Here is a 15,337-nt window from a genome sequence, read left to right as displayed (position 1 = left end):
GATGGTTAAGGTTAGGGTTAGGGTAAGGGTTAGGAGTTAGATATGAATGGGAGTCAATGGTAAGTCCCACCGGTATAGAAAAACAAACATGTGTGTGTGTGTGTGTGTGTGTGTGTGTGTGTGTGTGTGTGTGTGTGTGTGTGTGTGTGTGTGTGTGTGTGTGTGTTTATATAATACGGAATTTAGTTGATTTCACAACATTACTGAATCAATGCCATTTCAGATCTTTATTGCGACAAGTGAATGAATGAACATGTTGCCACAAGGACTTATTTTACATCTGAATCAAAATGTTCTTTCCTCTGGACATGAACCTTTTAGGTACACTCAGCTCCAAAACAAGGTCGAATTTCAGTTTTCTGGTTTAATCGCTAGTTATTATCCTCTTTTCCCTGATCTCCATTGTGTTTAAATAACATACAGACCCTGGAGCAGTCATGACTGGCAGCGTGAGCCAGCCAGCATACACTGATGCTGGTATTCCCATAAGGGGGATGTTGCGGCTCTACTTTGGAAGACGCAATAGACTGTGTGTGTGGAAATCTTTGGTGTGGAATAAGCAAAGAGTCTTGCTCCAGGCTGTGTTGTGGTTGCGCATTAATTAAACTAGTTGTCAGTCATGTCAAAAAAACTGCAGAATTTTCTTCACAGGTATACACACAGCTACAGAGAGCAAGGTGTTGCCACATTTAGATGTTTGTTTTTGATTTTATTTAACTTTTATTTACAGTAAATTAATAGAACTCTTGTGTGTTTTTCTAATGATGTGACACAGCATGTTGCAATGATTTGTTGGCCTTTTTTTGCCTGGTTAGTAGAGAGGCAGACAGGAAAGCAGGGAGAAGACCTGCAGCAAAGGGTTGTGAGTGTGAATCAAACCCAGGCCGCTGCATCAGGAGCTATAGCCCCTGCTCATGGGTTGCCTGCTCAACCAGTTGAGCAATATGGGTGCCCAGAAGTCCCCTCTTCTTTGTCCAACCCCACGTCCAACACTCACCACAGCTTGAGAGCACCAGCTTACCTTTGATAACCTCTGCTCAAACACATAGACTGTGTACTGTATATAAGATGGACATCACGGACATGGCCACCCATTGGTTTCTGGATTACTGTTTTAGAGCCTCGAGTTTGGTATTTGGCTGCCGGCACATGTGATGAATGACAAGTGAATCTAACTCATAACTAGAGGACATTATGCACGTCAATACAGTAGCAACCTGTCAGTCACAAGGTAGCCTTGCTCAAAACAAAACCTGCCTTAACATCTAAATTTCCTTTAAATGGGAACATAATTTACAATATCAATATTCTGCTGTACTGAAGGAGACCATTAAGTCATTATGAAAACATTTACTGATGTAGCAAATGGAGAGACAGGTAGGGTCATTTGCCCATGCACTTCTATACAATGGAACCTGCAAGTTGAACAGATTGGTTCCTTAGGTCTGTTACATGGTAAACACTTGCTATTTAAACCCATGTTTTTGAAGGGGTCGTTGGTACACTGCAGTTTCAAGCCAGAAATGCTCAGTCATGTAGTTGACTGGTATTTCAAAGGGGATCTTTAAAAAAGAACAGACAGACATGGGAAAATGGTACTTTGGACAGTCATGCCCAAATCAAATAGATCCATGGATAATTTGATAATTTGATCTAAAATATGGGAAACCTAATCAGACCTTAAAAGAGAGAATTGCCAGCATCATGATAAGTCAACAATTAACAAGGAACCGTGGTATGAAAGAGTCAACACACTTGTCTTAGATCCACTTGAGCATATTAGGCTATTGTGACATTCTAGGGGTTAATTTTTGCTATTGAATATAGTTTGTCTTGAATGGACTGTCGCTACTAACTGAACTGACCCATGGTGACTTGTACTGAAGGGGAATGTTTAAGTGCTGAACTCGCTTGTTCTCTCTGCGTCTTAGATTTTTGCTGGTACTCCCCTTTCCGCTGGTGATTCAGACACACACAGGTTGTCTTAATTAGCAACTCAGTAGCTGTGAATGTGAATGTTTACATGTTTCAGCCATCTGATCGACTTGCACCCCGTGTGAAGTGAGCGAGTGTGAGCAGGGCGAGACTCCAACCCCTCTAGGCCCTGAGCTCAAAACAGATAGCATAGTATAGATAATATGGATGAAATATGACTCCAGATATTGCACTCTTTGGATTTCTAGATAGCTGTTATTTCCATACACCTGTGATTATATCAGTTGGGCCCCCACCTGTTCTCCGTGCGTCTCTTCCCTGTCCAAAAAATGCTGTTAAAAATAGCAATTAAGTCATTAGTGGGTTTAGATAAGGTTCTTTTATTGTTGTTTGTCTTGTATCTAATTACACTTGACTAATAGCATATTTAGCCTATTATTTTCACATTTACTATGATCAAAGTCTATCAAATTTGAATGATGTACAGGAGGCTGACAGTTTATTTCAACCTGATGTGTTGCTCATTAATTTAGATCTATGGATCATGCTTGAAGTTTGAACTCTTAACCTCTGTTGGCAGCTGGCATTTAGCTTGAGCTCCCTGTTTCCTTCCAATGAAAGCTGTTTTTTACACAAGTCATTTAAAAAAATTTGTTGTGAAGTCTGACCAAAGGTAAACACAGAAATTAGCTGTCTGGAAAGGCCATTTTGCTAACCGCATGAGACATCTCCATCCAGGGATACCTGCCAGCTGACCTAATACCAGAATATTCATCAGAGAACACCGGTTTGTTTACACGAGTGGGGCTGATTTCACTGTGGTCATACTATCTTAACTAAGGCAGTTAAACGGAATGGATCACGACTCTGCATTTCAAGGTCTCAGTGTTTTCAAGTTCCAAAGATGAGCTAAATCAAAGGGTAGATAAAAAAACATGAAGGCAGAATCACTCCTCATTTACCTTGATCTGTTCAGTTTGGTTTAGTTTACGGTACTGTCAAATTCATCACCTGGATTTGAGTACAGTTAATAAAAAAATTAATAAAATTTTAGAAAGACCTAGATCTCTACAACGGGGGTAAGAAGTGCAAAGTTAGTCTGACATTTAAAGCCAAAGTAGCCACATTAGTGAAAATATGGCAGGTTGACAGTAGTCAAAATGCTCCTTTATATGGCATCCTTGTTGAATAAATTCTTCAGGATATATTGCAGCCTTCAGTAGCTCAAACTGAAGACTCTGACCTTTGTGCAATTGCAGAAGGCTCTTCATGTGATCACCATCAATGCATCCTCACACCTCAATGCAAGAATACATCAACTGCCAGAGACTTTCAGATTTAAGTACATGCATTTTCAGAAAACAACATATGTGAGCATTTGCAAGCGAGGTAGTGTATTGAGTAGCCAATTCTGCATTTGGAGGTTGTATCTGTGATGGTGGGATAAGTGGGGCTTCTGTCCCCACTCTGGGATGTTGTTAAATCGTTACTCTCTCTTTTTTTAAAGTATTACTTGTGTTTTTAAGTCATTGTTTGGTTAGGTTAAGGTTTGATTAGTTTCCACATCTGCAACAAGCCTCACCTCCTTTTTCTTAGTTAGCAGGGTGACTATTAATGCCCAACTGAGAACAGTGACAACACCACGAAAAAGTATGGAGATTTTACATGCACTTACTCACACGACCTGAAGAGGCCAACCACCATTGTTCATTTTACTCCCTGAAACAACTGACCAAAATTGTTTTTCTTTCTGGTGCGGTTGGGCTGTTCGCTGCAGGTGTCCCGAGACCCACGGAAACTAGTGACCCACAGAATTAACACTTCATTCTCTGGAAAAGCATCTGTGTTTTTAATCGTTTGCTTATCTTGCCTGTGAGGTCATCGGCATACTTGATCATCCCTTGTATCGTTGCCCAAAAGTTGAAAAGTGATTAAAAGAATATGTGCTAAATCCTGCAGAAGGGCCGTTTGGAATTAGAAGCAGACGTCGACAGGCCCAGACACCCGCCATGGCAGAGAATTTGTTTGGAATTCATGTCTGCAAGGAAAATGTGAAACAGGGTGCCTCAAATCATTAGAAATTTTTATAGCTTCTTAGACTGTCTTTATTCTCTCTCTCTTTCTCTCTCCTGTTTTTAATATTTCCTCTCACTGTGTGTTGTTTGTCTTTCTCACTTTGACTTCTTTGTCCAGTTTTAGAGAGAGATGATATTTTGCCCTCGGGTTATTGATACTTTCTTTTTAGCAAGAAAAAACAAAGCAAAACAAAGAATTGTTTTTAAAAAAATAATGCGTCAAATGATACGTTTGCTAGAATTAACATATGTATCAACATGACATTTTCAACTTGCAGATATCCGCTACTAAATGCACTGTTTCTTCAGTGCATTTGAGGACATCTGGACGGCCTCCCAGCTCGCTTGGACACCGCTTGTGTTACTATTACCATATTGTGCGAATAATTACTCTTGTGCTGATATTTCACACACACGTCTCTAAATAGATGCAGGGATGTTTTGGAGACGACACATCTTGATTTCAGTATCTTGCAGCTCCTAAAAAATCTCAGCCGTATTTTGCTGAACAGCAGGAACAATAAGGTGTGGTCTATCCGAGCTGTAACAAGGGCATGTAGAAATGCTCGGCATGTACCACGAGACGCGTATAAAGTTACATACACGACACAGCTTGGCAATTTATTTAAGCTGGCATTCAATCCTAAACAGACATACACCAAGAGATAAAAAATCCGCAGAACCAAGACTATTTGTGACATGTCAAAACTACATAAAACAATGCTTTTCACATACAGTGACAGACATGCAACACAATTTCGCCTGCGCTGGAGACATTTCTGGGTGTTGGGGTGTACAGCTGGTATTGATATCAAGGCGCGCTGGGGTGTGCAGGTTTCGTCACACGCCACCCATTGTGTGTGTGTGTGTGTGTGTGTGTTACCATTCCTAATGAATCCCATTCAGTGAATCATGCGATATGGAGTTGGCAGTGATGATGGTGGTGACTGCACGCTCACCGCCTTCCAGCTCTTAGAAATAAAAGTCCCACGCTTAGTCTCCACACACCATACAATTGATGGAATGGTCTTTTTCACCCTCGAAGTCTCTCACACAGTCGTGTTTCTTTCACTTCAGAAGACATTAAGTTGACTTACATTAATTTCCTGGGGACTTATTATATATTTGCATGACTTACTTGACTTCTACTTGCCTAATTCCTAACCTAAAACTAACCTTTCCCCGACCTTATAGCAAGTATTTATGTTCTTTGGTATGCAGATTTGCTTTTTGCAAACAGATGTATGTCCCCTCAGCAAAAGTAATATTACTCTCTTTCACACACACACACACACACACACACAAATATACAAAGTTACAAAGTTCTTCATCTTTTATCTCGGCACAAGTCTGCTTCGTAAATCATCGAACGAGTCCTACTGCCTGCTTATTTTGTTCGGTCCAGATGACAAGGCTGTTGTGATTGGGTGGTAATGCTTTTTGGCTGGTCTCTTGCTCGGTCCATTACTGTGGTCCAGACGGAAATATTTCAACAATTATTAGGCTTTTGTATTCCTCTGACTCCCCAAGCACCATCAGCTGGTTGACATTTGCGGTTTAGTAAGTAAAATGAATAACGTATTTTGGGGAATTGATTGTAGTGAAATGTAGTTTATGACCAAATAAAAGAATGATATCTCAATCAGAATCAGCTGTAGTTAGTGCCTATGACATGATACTAACATGATGAACATTACAGATACACTGTACCAGCAAACGTAAGCATGCTGGTGTTAATTTTTCATAAAGTTGCCTTTTACACAGCTGTGAACTCTTTGTCTTGTTTCTTATTGTCAGCAAATCCTTAGAAAAGACCATCATCTTAGACGTCCTTGTAATATTCCAGATTGTTTGTTCCTACTAAAGATTCAAAAACGGCTTGAAAATTTCATAAAACAATGAAACACTGGTTGTTCTGTGGTAAAATCTATCCAAACAGGGGTAAATAGCTCATTTGATTGGTGCTTTTCTTAGCTGTGAATAAACAGACATTTGGGATAATCGTGCTCTGTAGGTGGAAAGGACCTAACATGGTATTTAAAGAACGTGTCAGGTCAACAATTTTGCATGCAGTAGTTTTTGTTTTTTTTTGGTTTTTTTTTTGCAATAATAGATATCTATGGAAAAAGAACAGCAATATACAGTCGAGGTCAAAAGTTTACATGCACTTGTAAAGAACATAATGTCATGGCTCTCTTGAGTTTCCAATTATTTCTACAACTCTTATTTTTCTCTGATAGAGTGACTGGAACAGATACTTCTTTGTCACAAAAAACATTCATGAAGTTTGGTTCTTTTATGACTTTATTATGGGTTAACAGAAAAAGTGACCAAATCTGCTGGGTCAAAAATATACATGCAGCAATGCTAATATTTGGTTACACATCCCTTGGCCATTTTCATTTTAATTAAACGCTTTTGGTAGGCATCCCCAAGCTTCTGGCAAGCCTCTGGTTGAATCTTTGACTGCTCCTCTTGACAGAATCGGTGCAGTTCAGTTAAATTTGTTGGCTTTCTGACATGGACTTGTTTCTTCAGCATTGTCCACATGTTTTCAATGGGGTTTAAGTCAGGACTTTGGTAAGGCCATTCTAAAGCCTTAATTCTAGCCTGATTTAGCCATTCCATTACCACTTTTGATGTGTGTTTGGGGTCATTGTCCTGTTGGAACACCCAACTGTGGCCAAGACCCAACCTTCGGGCTGATCATTTTAGGTTATCTTGAAGAATTTGAAGGTAATCCTTCTTCTTCATTATCCCATTTACTCTCTGTAAAGCACCAGTTCCATGGGCAGCAAAACAACTCCACAACATAATACTACCACCACCGTGCTTGATGGTAGGCATGGTGTTTCTTGAGGTCAAAGGCCTCACCTTTTCTCCTCCAAACATATTGCTCAGCATTGTGGCCAAACAGCTCGATTTTGGTTTCGTCTGACCACAGAACTTTCCTCCAGAAGGTCTTATCTTTGTCCATGTGATCAGCAGCAAACTTCAGTTGATCCTTAAGGTGCCGCTTTTGGAGCAAGGACTTCCTTCTTGCACGGCAGCCTCTCAGTCCATGGCAAAGCAAAACACACTTGACCATGGACACTGACACCTGTGTTCCAGCAGCTTCTAATTCTTGGCAGATCTGCTTTGTGGGGGTTCTCGGTTGACTCTTAACCCTCCTGACCAGTTTTCTCTCAGCAGCAGGTGATAGCTTGCATTTTCTTCCTGATCGTGGCAGTGACAAAACAGTGCCATGCACTTTATACTTACAAACAATTGTTTGCACTGTTGCTCTTGGGACCTGCAGCTGCTTTGAAATGGCTCCAAGTGACTTTCCTGACTAAGTCAATGATTTGCTTTTTCAGATCCGTGCTGAGCTCCGTTGACTTTCCCGTTGTAGCGTTTGTGGGCATTTGTATCCACTGAGCCCTATTTAAATGCCCTCAGAGAAGTAACCAGCTGTAGTCACTCATAATCACTCACAAGAAGTTAAGAGGCAATGCTATGAAGCTCATTTCATTGACACAACTTTATAAGTCACCAAAATTGCTAATTCATGTTGCTGTATGTATATTTTTGACCCAGCAGATTTGGTCACTTTTTCTGTTAACCCATAATAAAGTCATAAAAGAACCAAACTTCCTGAATGTCTTTTGTGACAAAGAAGTATCTGTTCCAATCACTCTATCAGAGAAAAATCAGAGTTGTAGAAATAAGTGGAAACTCAAGAGAGCCATGACATTATGTTCTTTACAAGTGTATGTAAACTTTTGACCTCGACCGTAGACTTTTGCTACATGGTGCTTGTAAGCAGTATCAGTTCATTGTTGGTTTTGGTCTTTTCATGGGATTTGCTTGTAACAAGAAAGAAATTACATTGTTGACATCCTTTCTCTTTATTATCTCTGTCTTGTATGTGAGCAAATTTTCATTTAATTGAACACCAAGAAACTGAACACAGAAGCTGTGCGAGATTTGCAGAGTTCAACTATAATTAAGGTTCACCATGACCAGGGTTTTATCTGTTACAAGAGCAAAATTGACTTATTTTAAAGTGTCAGTTTCACATATTTCTCTTTAAAACCAAAGAAAAGATCAAATAAGGCATTTACAAAGTGGCATTCTCTTGTTTCAGCCTAGTTAGATTCCTTCAAAGTGGCTTTTTTTTCCTGTCGAGCGAAAAACAATAACTGCAATAACTGAGGATAAAGACGTGTTGAGCTGAGGGCGAGGATGATGCTGAAGCCACTGGGGAGGACAGACGTTCAATTTGCAGTTGTGGTTGGACATGCCTTCAGCTAGGAGTGTTAAGCTCTACTCCCGAAATAAACCAGCAGCTGTGGTGTGTTTGATTGTGTGACTGTGTGAATATGTATCCATCAGAAAGAAATAGCCGTCCTCTCAGCACCACCAAATCCAGTGACGCTCGAGATTGTAGTAATGGACCGGGTCTGATAGAAATGTCCTTTCATCCCGTTCCATGTTGCCAAGATAGTGACTGACTGGATGCAGAGACAGATGCCGGGATGAATATACGGATGATTGGAAACTAAGTTCTTTCACTTGTGTTGTGTAATGTGTAAATATTTATCATGTGCTTGTACACTGATCAGCCACAAGTGCTGATAGGTGACATGAATAACATTGATCATCTCATTAAAGTGCGTTGTTCTGCTTGGAAATCTTAGGTCCTGACATTCATGTGGATGTTATTTTTACACATACATCTACCAAACATTGGTAAAGAGCATGCACTCTCTCCATGGCAATGGTGCAACTCAATGGCAATGGCCTCTCTCAGCAAGCACAGTGTCTCTGGGCCCTAGCCCCCTTGCTACACCGCAAAAACTGATTGAAAACAGTCCCAGAAACTCAACAGATCCCAGCTTGATTAAGCATCCATGGGATGCACGCCACAGCACCCAAAGGGTCTACTGCCAAGACCTGGTGGCAGACCCCACAGGACACCCGCAGAGCGTTCATGTTCAGGATCAGTCAAAGAAGTTTTGGTGGCACAAGGGAGCCCTACACAATACTAGGCAGAGGGTTTTAATGCAGTGGTTGATCAGTGTATTATCACTGTGTCATCATGAAATTTGAAGGTGGAATTACTGAAAACGAGGTAAACGTCTGATTGGATTGCTTAACATATTCACAAAAAATCCATTCTATAAAACGTTCACGATTGTTTAAAATGTACAACTTAAAGATCTGGTCCGATATTTTATTTTGCAAAATGAGCCATGACCTGTATTTTAGTGACTTTGTGTGCACACCAGACTTAAGTAAAGAAAAGCTTCTTTTTTGCTTGTCCCTGCTATTGCAGATATCCGGGAGACGGCGTTCGTTTATGCCATCACGGCGGCTGGTGTGACACATGCTGTGACCCAGGCCTGCAGTATGGGAGACCTGCTGCAGTGTGGCTGTGAGGCGACCAGGAACAGAGCACCTCCACGGCCAGCTTCATCCTCCTCTTCTGGGGATGGGGTCAAGTGGGAGTGGGGTGGCTGTGGAGATGACGTGGAGTTTGGTTATGAAAAGTCAAAACAGTTTATGGACGCCAAGAGAAGAAGAGGCAAGAGCGACATCAGGACGCTCATCGACCTGCACAACAACGAGGCTGGAAGGCTGGTAAGAAATAGTTTCACAAGTTTCTGTACTACATTTCAAACCCGAAGAAGTTAGTGCAACATTAGTGCACTTAATAAAAAAGTGTATTTTTACTGCTACTGTGATTAAACACAGGTCTGATGTTTCACTATACTCTGAGCAGCTAAGGTGTTGCTTGTTCTTTGGAATGTTCCTTCATTCCACGAACATAAAAAGAGAAAGACATCCCCTTCAGTCATATTTGTGTAGTGCCGTAAGCTGATATTCTAACAAGAATCAGGTTTCTGAAACAAAAAAACAAGAGCGTGCCACACATTTTGTTTTCAAGCCTCCGAGGCAGGTAGCCTCTAACATTTCCACAGTCCTTGCAGAAGTTTAAAGTTCTTCTTTGTTGCTTGTATGAGCAGTGAGTGAATTATGGCCATGACAATACAACATGCTACCAAAAGAGTGGAGCTTAAGTTACGACTTTTCAGATGAGTTAATTACGTTAATTTATAGTGCAGCTTGGCAAATCTGCCCGATCACATTGGCTTTTAGCTTCCACCCTTTTGTTGGTCTTGCTTTGTTACAATCCACTTGCAGAGATGTTGACACACGCACAGAGTTGCAAAGTTCAATTTTGTTGGGGTCAAAGGCAGGTAGAGAGGAAGAGAGGAGGATTTTTGGGATGCAGTCCAATTGTAGCATTAACAAACAAACTATTTGAACAGAAGAAGAAACTTGCACACAAATTCCCAGACGCTGAGAAACAGCCGTATTGTGATCGTCCCAAAAATTTGTTTATGTGCACATGTATGCTTGTGTATGTATTTTTTAGGTTTGTGTGTGCGTGTCTGTGTGTGTCTAAATGGGCAGGTGTGTATGTGTGTGTGTCTGTGTGTGTGTGTGTGATGGGTTAATTATGTGCAGTATAAGTGAATGATCTGTTGTCAAGGCTTGTTAGATGTAGGAAGGCCAGAGGCAACATGGAGGGAGAGGGGGGTTGGGGAGTTAAATTCCTTCTGAATAGCGTCTGCTTTTATCTTACCTATCTATCTGTGTGTGTTTGTGTGTGTGTGTGTGTCCATGTACTTGTGTGTTTGTGCATGATCTGGTGGCTTTGTCTGTGATATATCGTGAAAACAGAATAATAAATTCTTCTCGAGAGAACTTGTCATTTGTCAAAAGCAGTTCTACTGCACTTTAGGGTACAAGTTAAAAGTTCTTTGTCCCATTTTTTTTCCTGTTTCATCGACCTCCTCTCCTTCTCTTTTTTGCCCTCCTTCACCTCTCTTTTCTTCTCTACCACCCAAAACCCTAAACCTTCACCCCTCCTCCTCCACACTTTCTCCCTGCTAGGCAGTGAAGCTCTACATGCGGACTGAGTGCAAGTGCCACGGACTGTCGGGCTCGTGCACCTTGCGCACGTGCTGGAAAAAGATGCCTCATTTCCGTGAGGTAGGCGACCGCCTGCTGGAGCGCTTCAACGGCGCTTCCAAGGTGATGGGCGGCAATGATGGCAAGACCCTGATACCTGTGGGCCAGAACATAAAGCCTCCAGATAAGCAGGACCTCATCTACTCAGACGAGTCTCCAGATTTCTGCCTCGCAAACCGGAAAACAGGTTCACTGGGAACAAAGGGGCGCATGTGCAACAGCACAGCCATGGACATCAGCGGCTGTGACCTGTTGTGCTGTGAGCGAGGCTACCGGGAGGAAACCGTGGTGTTTGAGGAGAACTGCTTGTGTCGTTTCCACTGGTGTTGTGTTGTCCAGTGCAAGAAGTGCATGGTCCGAAAAGAGCTCAGCATCTGTCACTGATGAACTGAGGTTCGGACTGGTCAAATGACCTGGTTAATTCTAACTACTTCTGTTACTTTTTGAGGTTCTTGCTTTAGTTTGGCTTGTGCGAAAGAAGGAGAGGATCTTTATAATAAAACTTTTTATTTTCATTCTTTCCAGTCACATTACACTCCAGAAAACTTTCATTTGAAATCGTACTCGATCTTTTTTGGTTCCAATGAGTTTTTGAACACAAGACACAATGGCCAGAATAACCACATGGAAACAATGGCAAGAAGGACTTTCTTTTATGAACTACCTATTTTTTGTTTCTTGTTAATGAGAAAGGACCAAAGAATGTGCTATTTCAGTGAAAACATGCACAACCCATGCACCTATGCATTGAGGAGTTACTAATTCAACAGCAGAGCTTGGTGTGAACTCAAGCAAAGAGTTTTAAGTATCAGCACAGAGTGATGTGACTGATCTACCCAATTTTATAAGGTGGCCATGACTATGATGAAACCCTTTAAGCCTATATGACTGTTTTTTGTACTCTCTGTTATTTAAAATCTGTCAGAGTCACTGCTGTCTGTCTGCAGTATTCTTTAGAATAACAGAAAGATTGAGGATCTGACTATGGACCATATTCCAATACTTCCATTTTACTTTGACATGTGTGTTCATACAGTGACTGCTTTCAAACAGTGTAACAGAGTAATCCCATACATGATTGTGCGTCATCAAGAGTCTGAGCATCTTCCTATTTTCCCAAAAAAGTGTCTCAGTTAGAAACTACTCGTTCAAACACAAAAACAAAGGTTGGTCTTGATATCTTTTTTTTTCACAAAAAAGGGAAATGGTATCACATTTTTATATTTGAAGAATGCTGTTGAGGCCATGCTCTACTGGTGTGGAGTGAACCTGTCGGCGAAGACTCTTATTTATGTAAAGATATGATGATAAAACTACTCACTTCCATCTCTCTCAGAAGCACTTTGGATACAACAACTGCCTTGGATTTCATCAACAGATTGGCATTAAAAAAAAAAAAAAAAAAAAAACCTTCTGGCTGTTTCTTCTAAACCAAAAGAGAAACCTTTATTTCCATGACATTGTTTGGTATTGAGAAAATGTATATGATATATTTTGTTTATCTATTATGATATACAGGGCTAATATAATAATGCACTTTGGATGTTAGCTTTTTTGTTTTTTGATTCCATGATGTGTGTGTGTGTGTGTGTGTGTGTGTGTGTGTGTGTGTGTGTGTGTGTGTGTGTGTGTGTGTGTGTGTGTGTGTGTGTGTGTGTGTGTGTGTGTGTGTGTGTGTGTGTGTGTATGTGAGTGTGAAAGGCGAGAGAAAGTATACGCGATAATGTTTGTGCAGGTTGGCCAGTTATCACCATATCCTTCAGTGGACACTAATTGTGTATGTATCTATAAGTTGCTGTCTGGCGTTAAACTGCATTATGCTGGTTACTGAAAGCACACTGCTCTGTGACTCTCTGTCTCTGAGTGGGACAGACAAGATCTTTTATTTGTTGTTTGTTTTCAGAGGAACTATGTTTCCCGTAAACCTATCATGTCATCTCATTTAAGTTTTATAATCCGACAATGAGTATACTGAACTTTGACACTACTTTGCTTCAACTTGTTCTGTTAAGTTTTTGTGTGTTTGATCGAGTGTTCAGGTAGGATCTTATCTTAGCCTTAATAATTTAGAGTCAGCTCGTCTTGATCTTCCAGCTGGTGATGTATCATGACTCAGATCTGGATGCTGTTCCCACAGTTGCCTTGTTGGTTTTACTATCTGCTGTATGACGCCATTTTGCAAGGCCAGAATCAAATGACAAACTCTGTTGTAATTATAGACTATTGATTATTCTGTTAAGGAAATCCATTTTGATGTCCAACTGTTAATCTTAGCAGTCACTTTAAGTTGTGATAATTACATCTCGGACTCATAGAAGCCCTCAAACATGTCATATTTTGCTTTTTGCTGTCATGACATGCAGTTAACCAGCAAGACAATCAGATAAGTTAATATGCCGTCACACTCATGGACAAATATGATGCATCTTATTTAGATTTTTATTTTACCCAGTTTTTGAACATTGCTCTCACCAGGTTTGGTGGAAAAAGTTGAACATGACACAGGAAGGCAATAAAGACATTTTCATCAAAGCAGAAACGTGGGAGTAGTGACAGCTTCAGTGACGGTTAGTTAATTCAACCCATCCTTAGCCATCAAATCTTAGAGGATTCATCCTTTTGTCATTTATTTAAATGCAGTTTGACCTACATTGCTTTTTATTTCCTTCTGCTGTTCGTCATTGTATTCTGCAAGTCATTTCATATTCCGATGTTACAATGCAATCTCATTAAACATAAATCTTTAAAGTGACAACAGTGACGAGTGACTTACATTCAAAACACCTTTCAAATAAAGAAAACCATCCATCCAACAGCAACCAACATTTCTTAGTATATTTTTTATTTTGCATTTCAAGTTCCCCTTCAAACCTGTTTTACTAAGTGCTGTATCCTGCAAAAAAGCCGTAACCACAATTCCACAAGACAAAACATTTACTGACTAATTAAAATTCTTATCACTTTTTCTTCTTGAGTCCTCCCACCCTTGTTATGGGAATTTTCTGAGCTTGATTTTTTTACACAGCCACAAGGTCATGTTACTTATTGACTTCGATGATGGTTTTTTTTTTTAACCAAACTAAAGCCTTTCCTCATTTCTGCCCCTATTAGATTCTTTGTGTAAGTCAGCAAGAAGAGGTATTGTTTTGAGGTATTTTAGCTGTAGAAATGAAAAGACAAGGTGGAAAAAAGAAAAGTGGGCCTGTATTAGTTTGAGCTGTACAAGTTGACACAAGTTCATATTTTCCAGGAATTTGTTGCAAGGTGGTGTGTAGCACTCGGGCCAGAAGTTATGTTTAAGACATGGAGAGGTAGGCCAAAGACAAGGAAAATGCCATGGGGCACTTGTCTCCTCCTGCCCCCCCCCCCCCCCCCCCCCGGACTCCTTTGCCCTCTCCTCTCCTCTCCTCTCCTCTCCTCTCCTCTCCTCTCCTCTCCTCTCCTCTCCTCTCTAACCTGTGCAGGCATTCAGTGCTGCATGGGCAAAGCCAGAGAAAATAGACAAGTGAGCAGATAGATTTATTGGAGGATTGGTGTAAATATAGTTGCATGTCGACATCTGTGTGCATGTGGCTGCATGTGTCTGTCTTTGTCAGTGTGTGTGAGTGTGTGTGTGCATATGTGTGTCCGTAGGAGTGTGTGGCCAGGTTGGAACGGGCGTATTTTTCCATGTGTCCCTTTGAGAGAGAAATAGTGCCTGAGGAATGCAACATCATTCCTAATAGAGATGAGTTTTTGTCTCCACCTATGTTAAGTGCTTACGCACATACAAATGTAGCCTCCCCTCAAAGAAATAATGAGAGGTTGCCACTGCAAATGGATCTGCAGTGTTAGTCTGCAGACAATCATTCCCATAGATCAGTCAGATAAATAATGTCCTGTCATTGCTCATTTACGGTAGAGTCTTGGAGGCCTGCTGCTTTTTTTTTTGACCATGCATTTACTATCAACAATGTTTTTAGTTGCAGTAAAACAACAGGAAGGCAAAACAAAAGTGATGAGATCATATTGAAATGAAAACCAAATGGACCACTACAAAGGAATGAGTGACAAGGGAGAGAAAATGATTGAACCGAGGGAAAAGAAAAAGGATAGAGAGACTTAGAGGAAGATAACAAAAATAAGAAAGAAACCCAGAGTGAGAGCTGCGAGGTAACCCGACACTATAATGCTATTCCATTTGCGTGAACTCTACTCCAATCCTCTATCAATCTAGCAGTGAGATGTTGCTTACACAAAGGGCACATCTAGAGATCAGCTCTGTGTGGGGTTTCATCTGATACCAATGGCTGTAATTACAGGAGTGG

The 15,337-nt window shown here is 40.7% G+C and overlaps 1 protein-coding gene across 1 annotated transcript in view; it reads left to right on the top strand.

The window, feature by feature from the left end:
* Window positions 1-13,785, top strand: part of wnt6b (wingless-type MMTV integration site family, member 6b) — a 32,155-nt gene extending 18,370 nt beyond the window's left edge. The window contains exons 3-4 of the mRNA XM_022220169.2: window positions 9,328-9,632; window positions 10,953-13,785. Coding sequence (XP_022075861.1) covers window positions 9,328-9,632; window positions 10,953-11,414 — 767 coding nt within the window. The 3' untranslated portion in view covers window positions 11,415-13,785. The remainder of the gene's footprint in view (window positions 1-9,327; window positions 9,633-10,952) is intronic.
* The last annotated feature ends 1,552 nt before the right edge of the window (window positions 13,786-15,337 follow it).

This window comes from Acanthochromis polyacanthus, chromosome 14, assembly GCF_021347895.1.
Source record: "Acanthochromis polyacanthus isolate Apoly-LR-REF ecotype Palm Island chromosome 14, KAUST_Apoly_ChrSc, whole genome shotgun sequence".
Taxonomy (NCBI): Eukaryota; Metazoa; Chordata; class Actinopteri; family Pomacentridae; genus Acanthochromis; species Acanthochromis polyacanthus.
The sequence above is the reverse complement of the archived record's forward strand: the minus strand, read 5'-3'. Positions and strand labels throughout refer to the sequence as shown.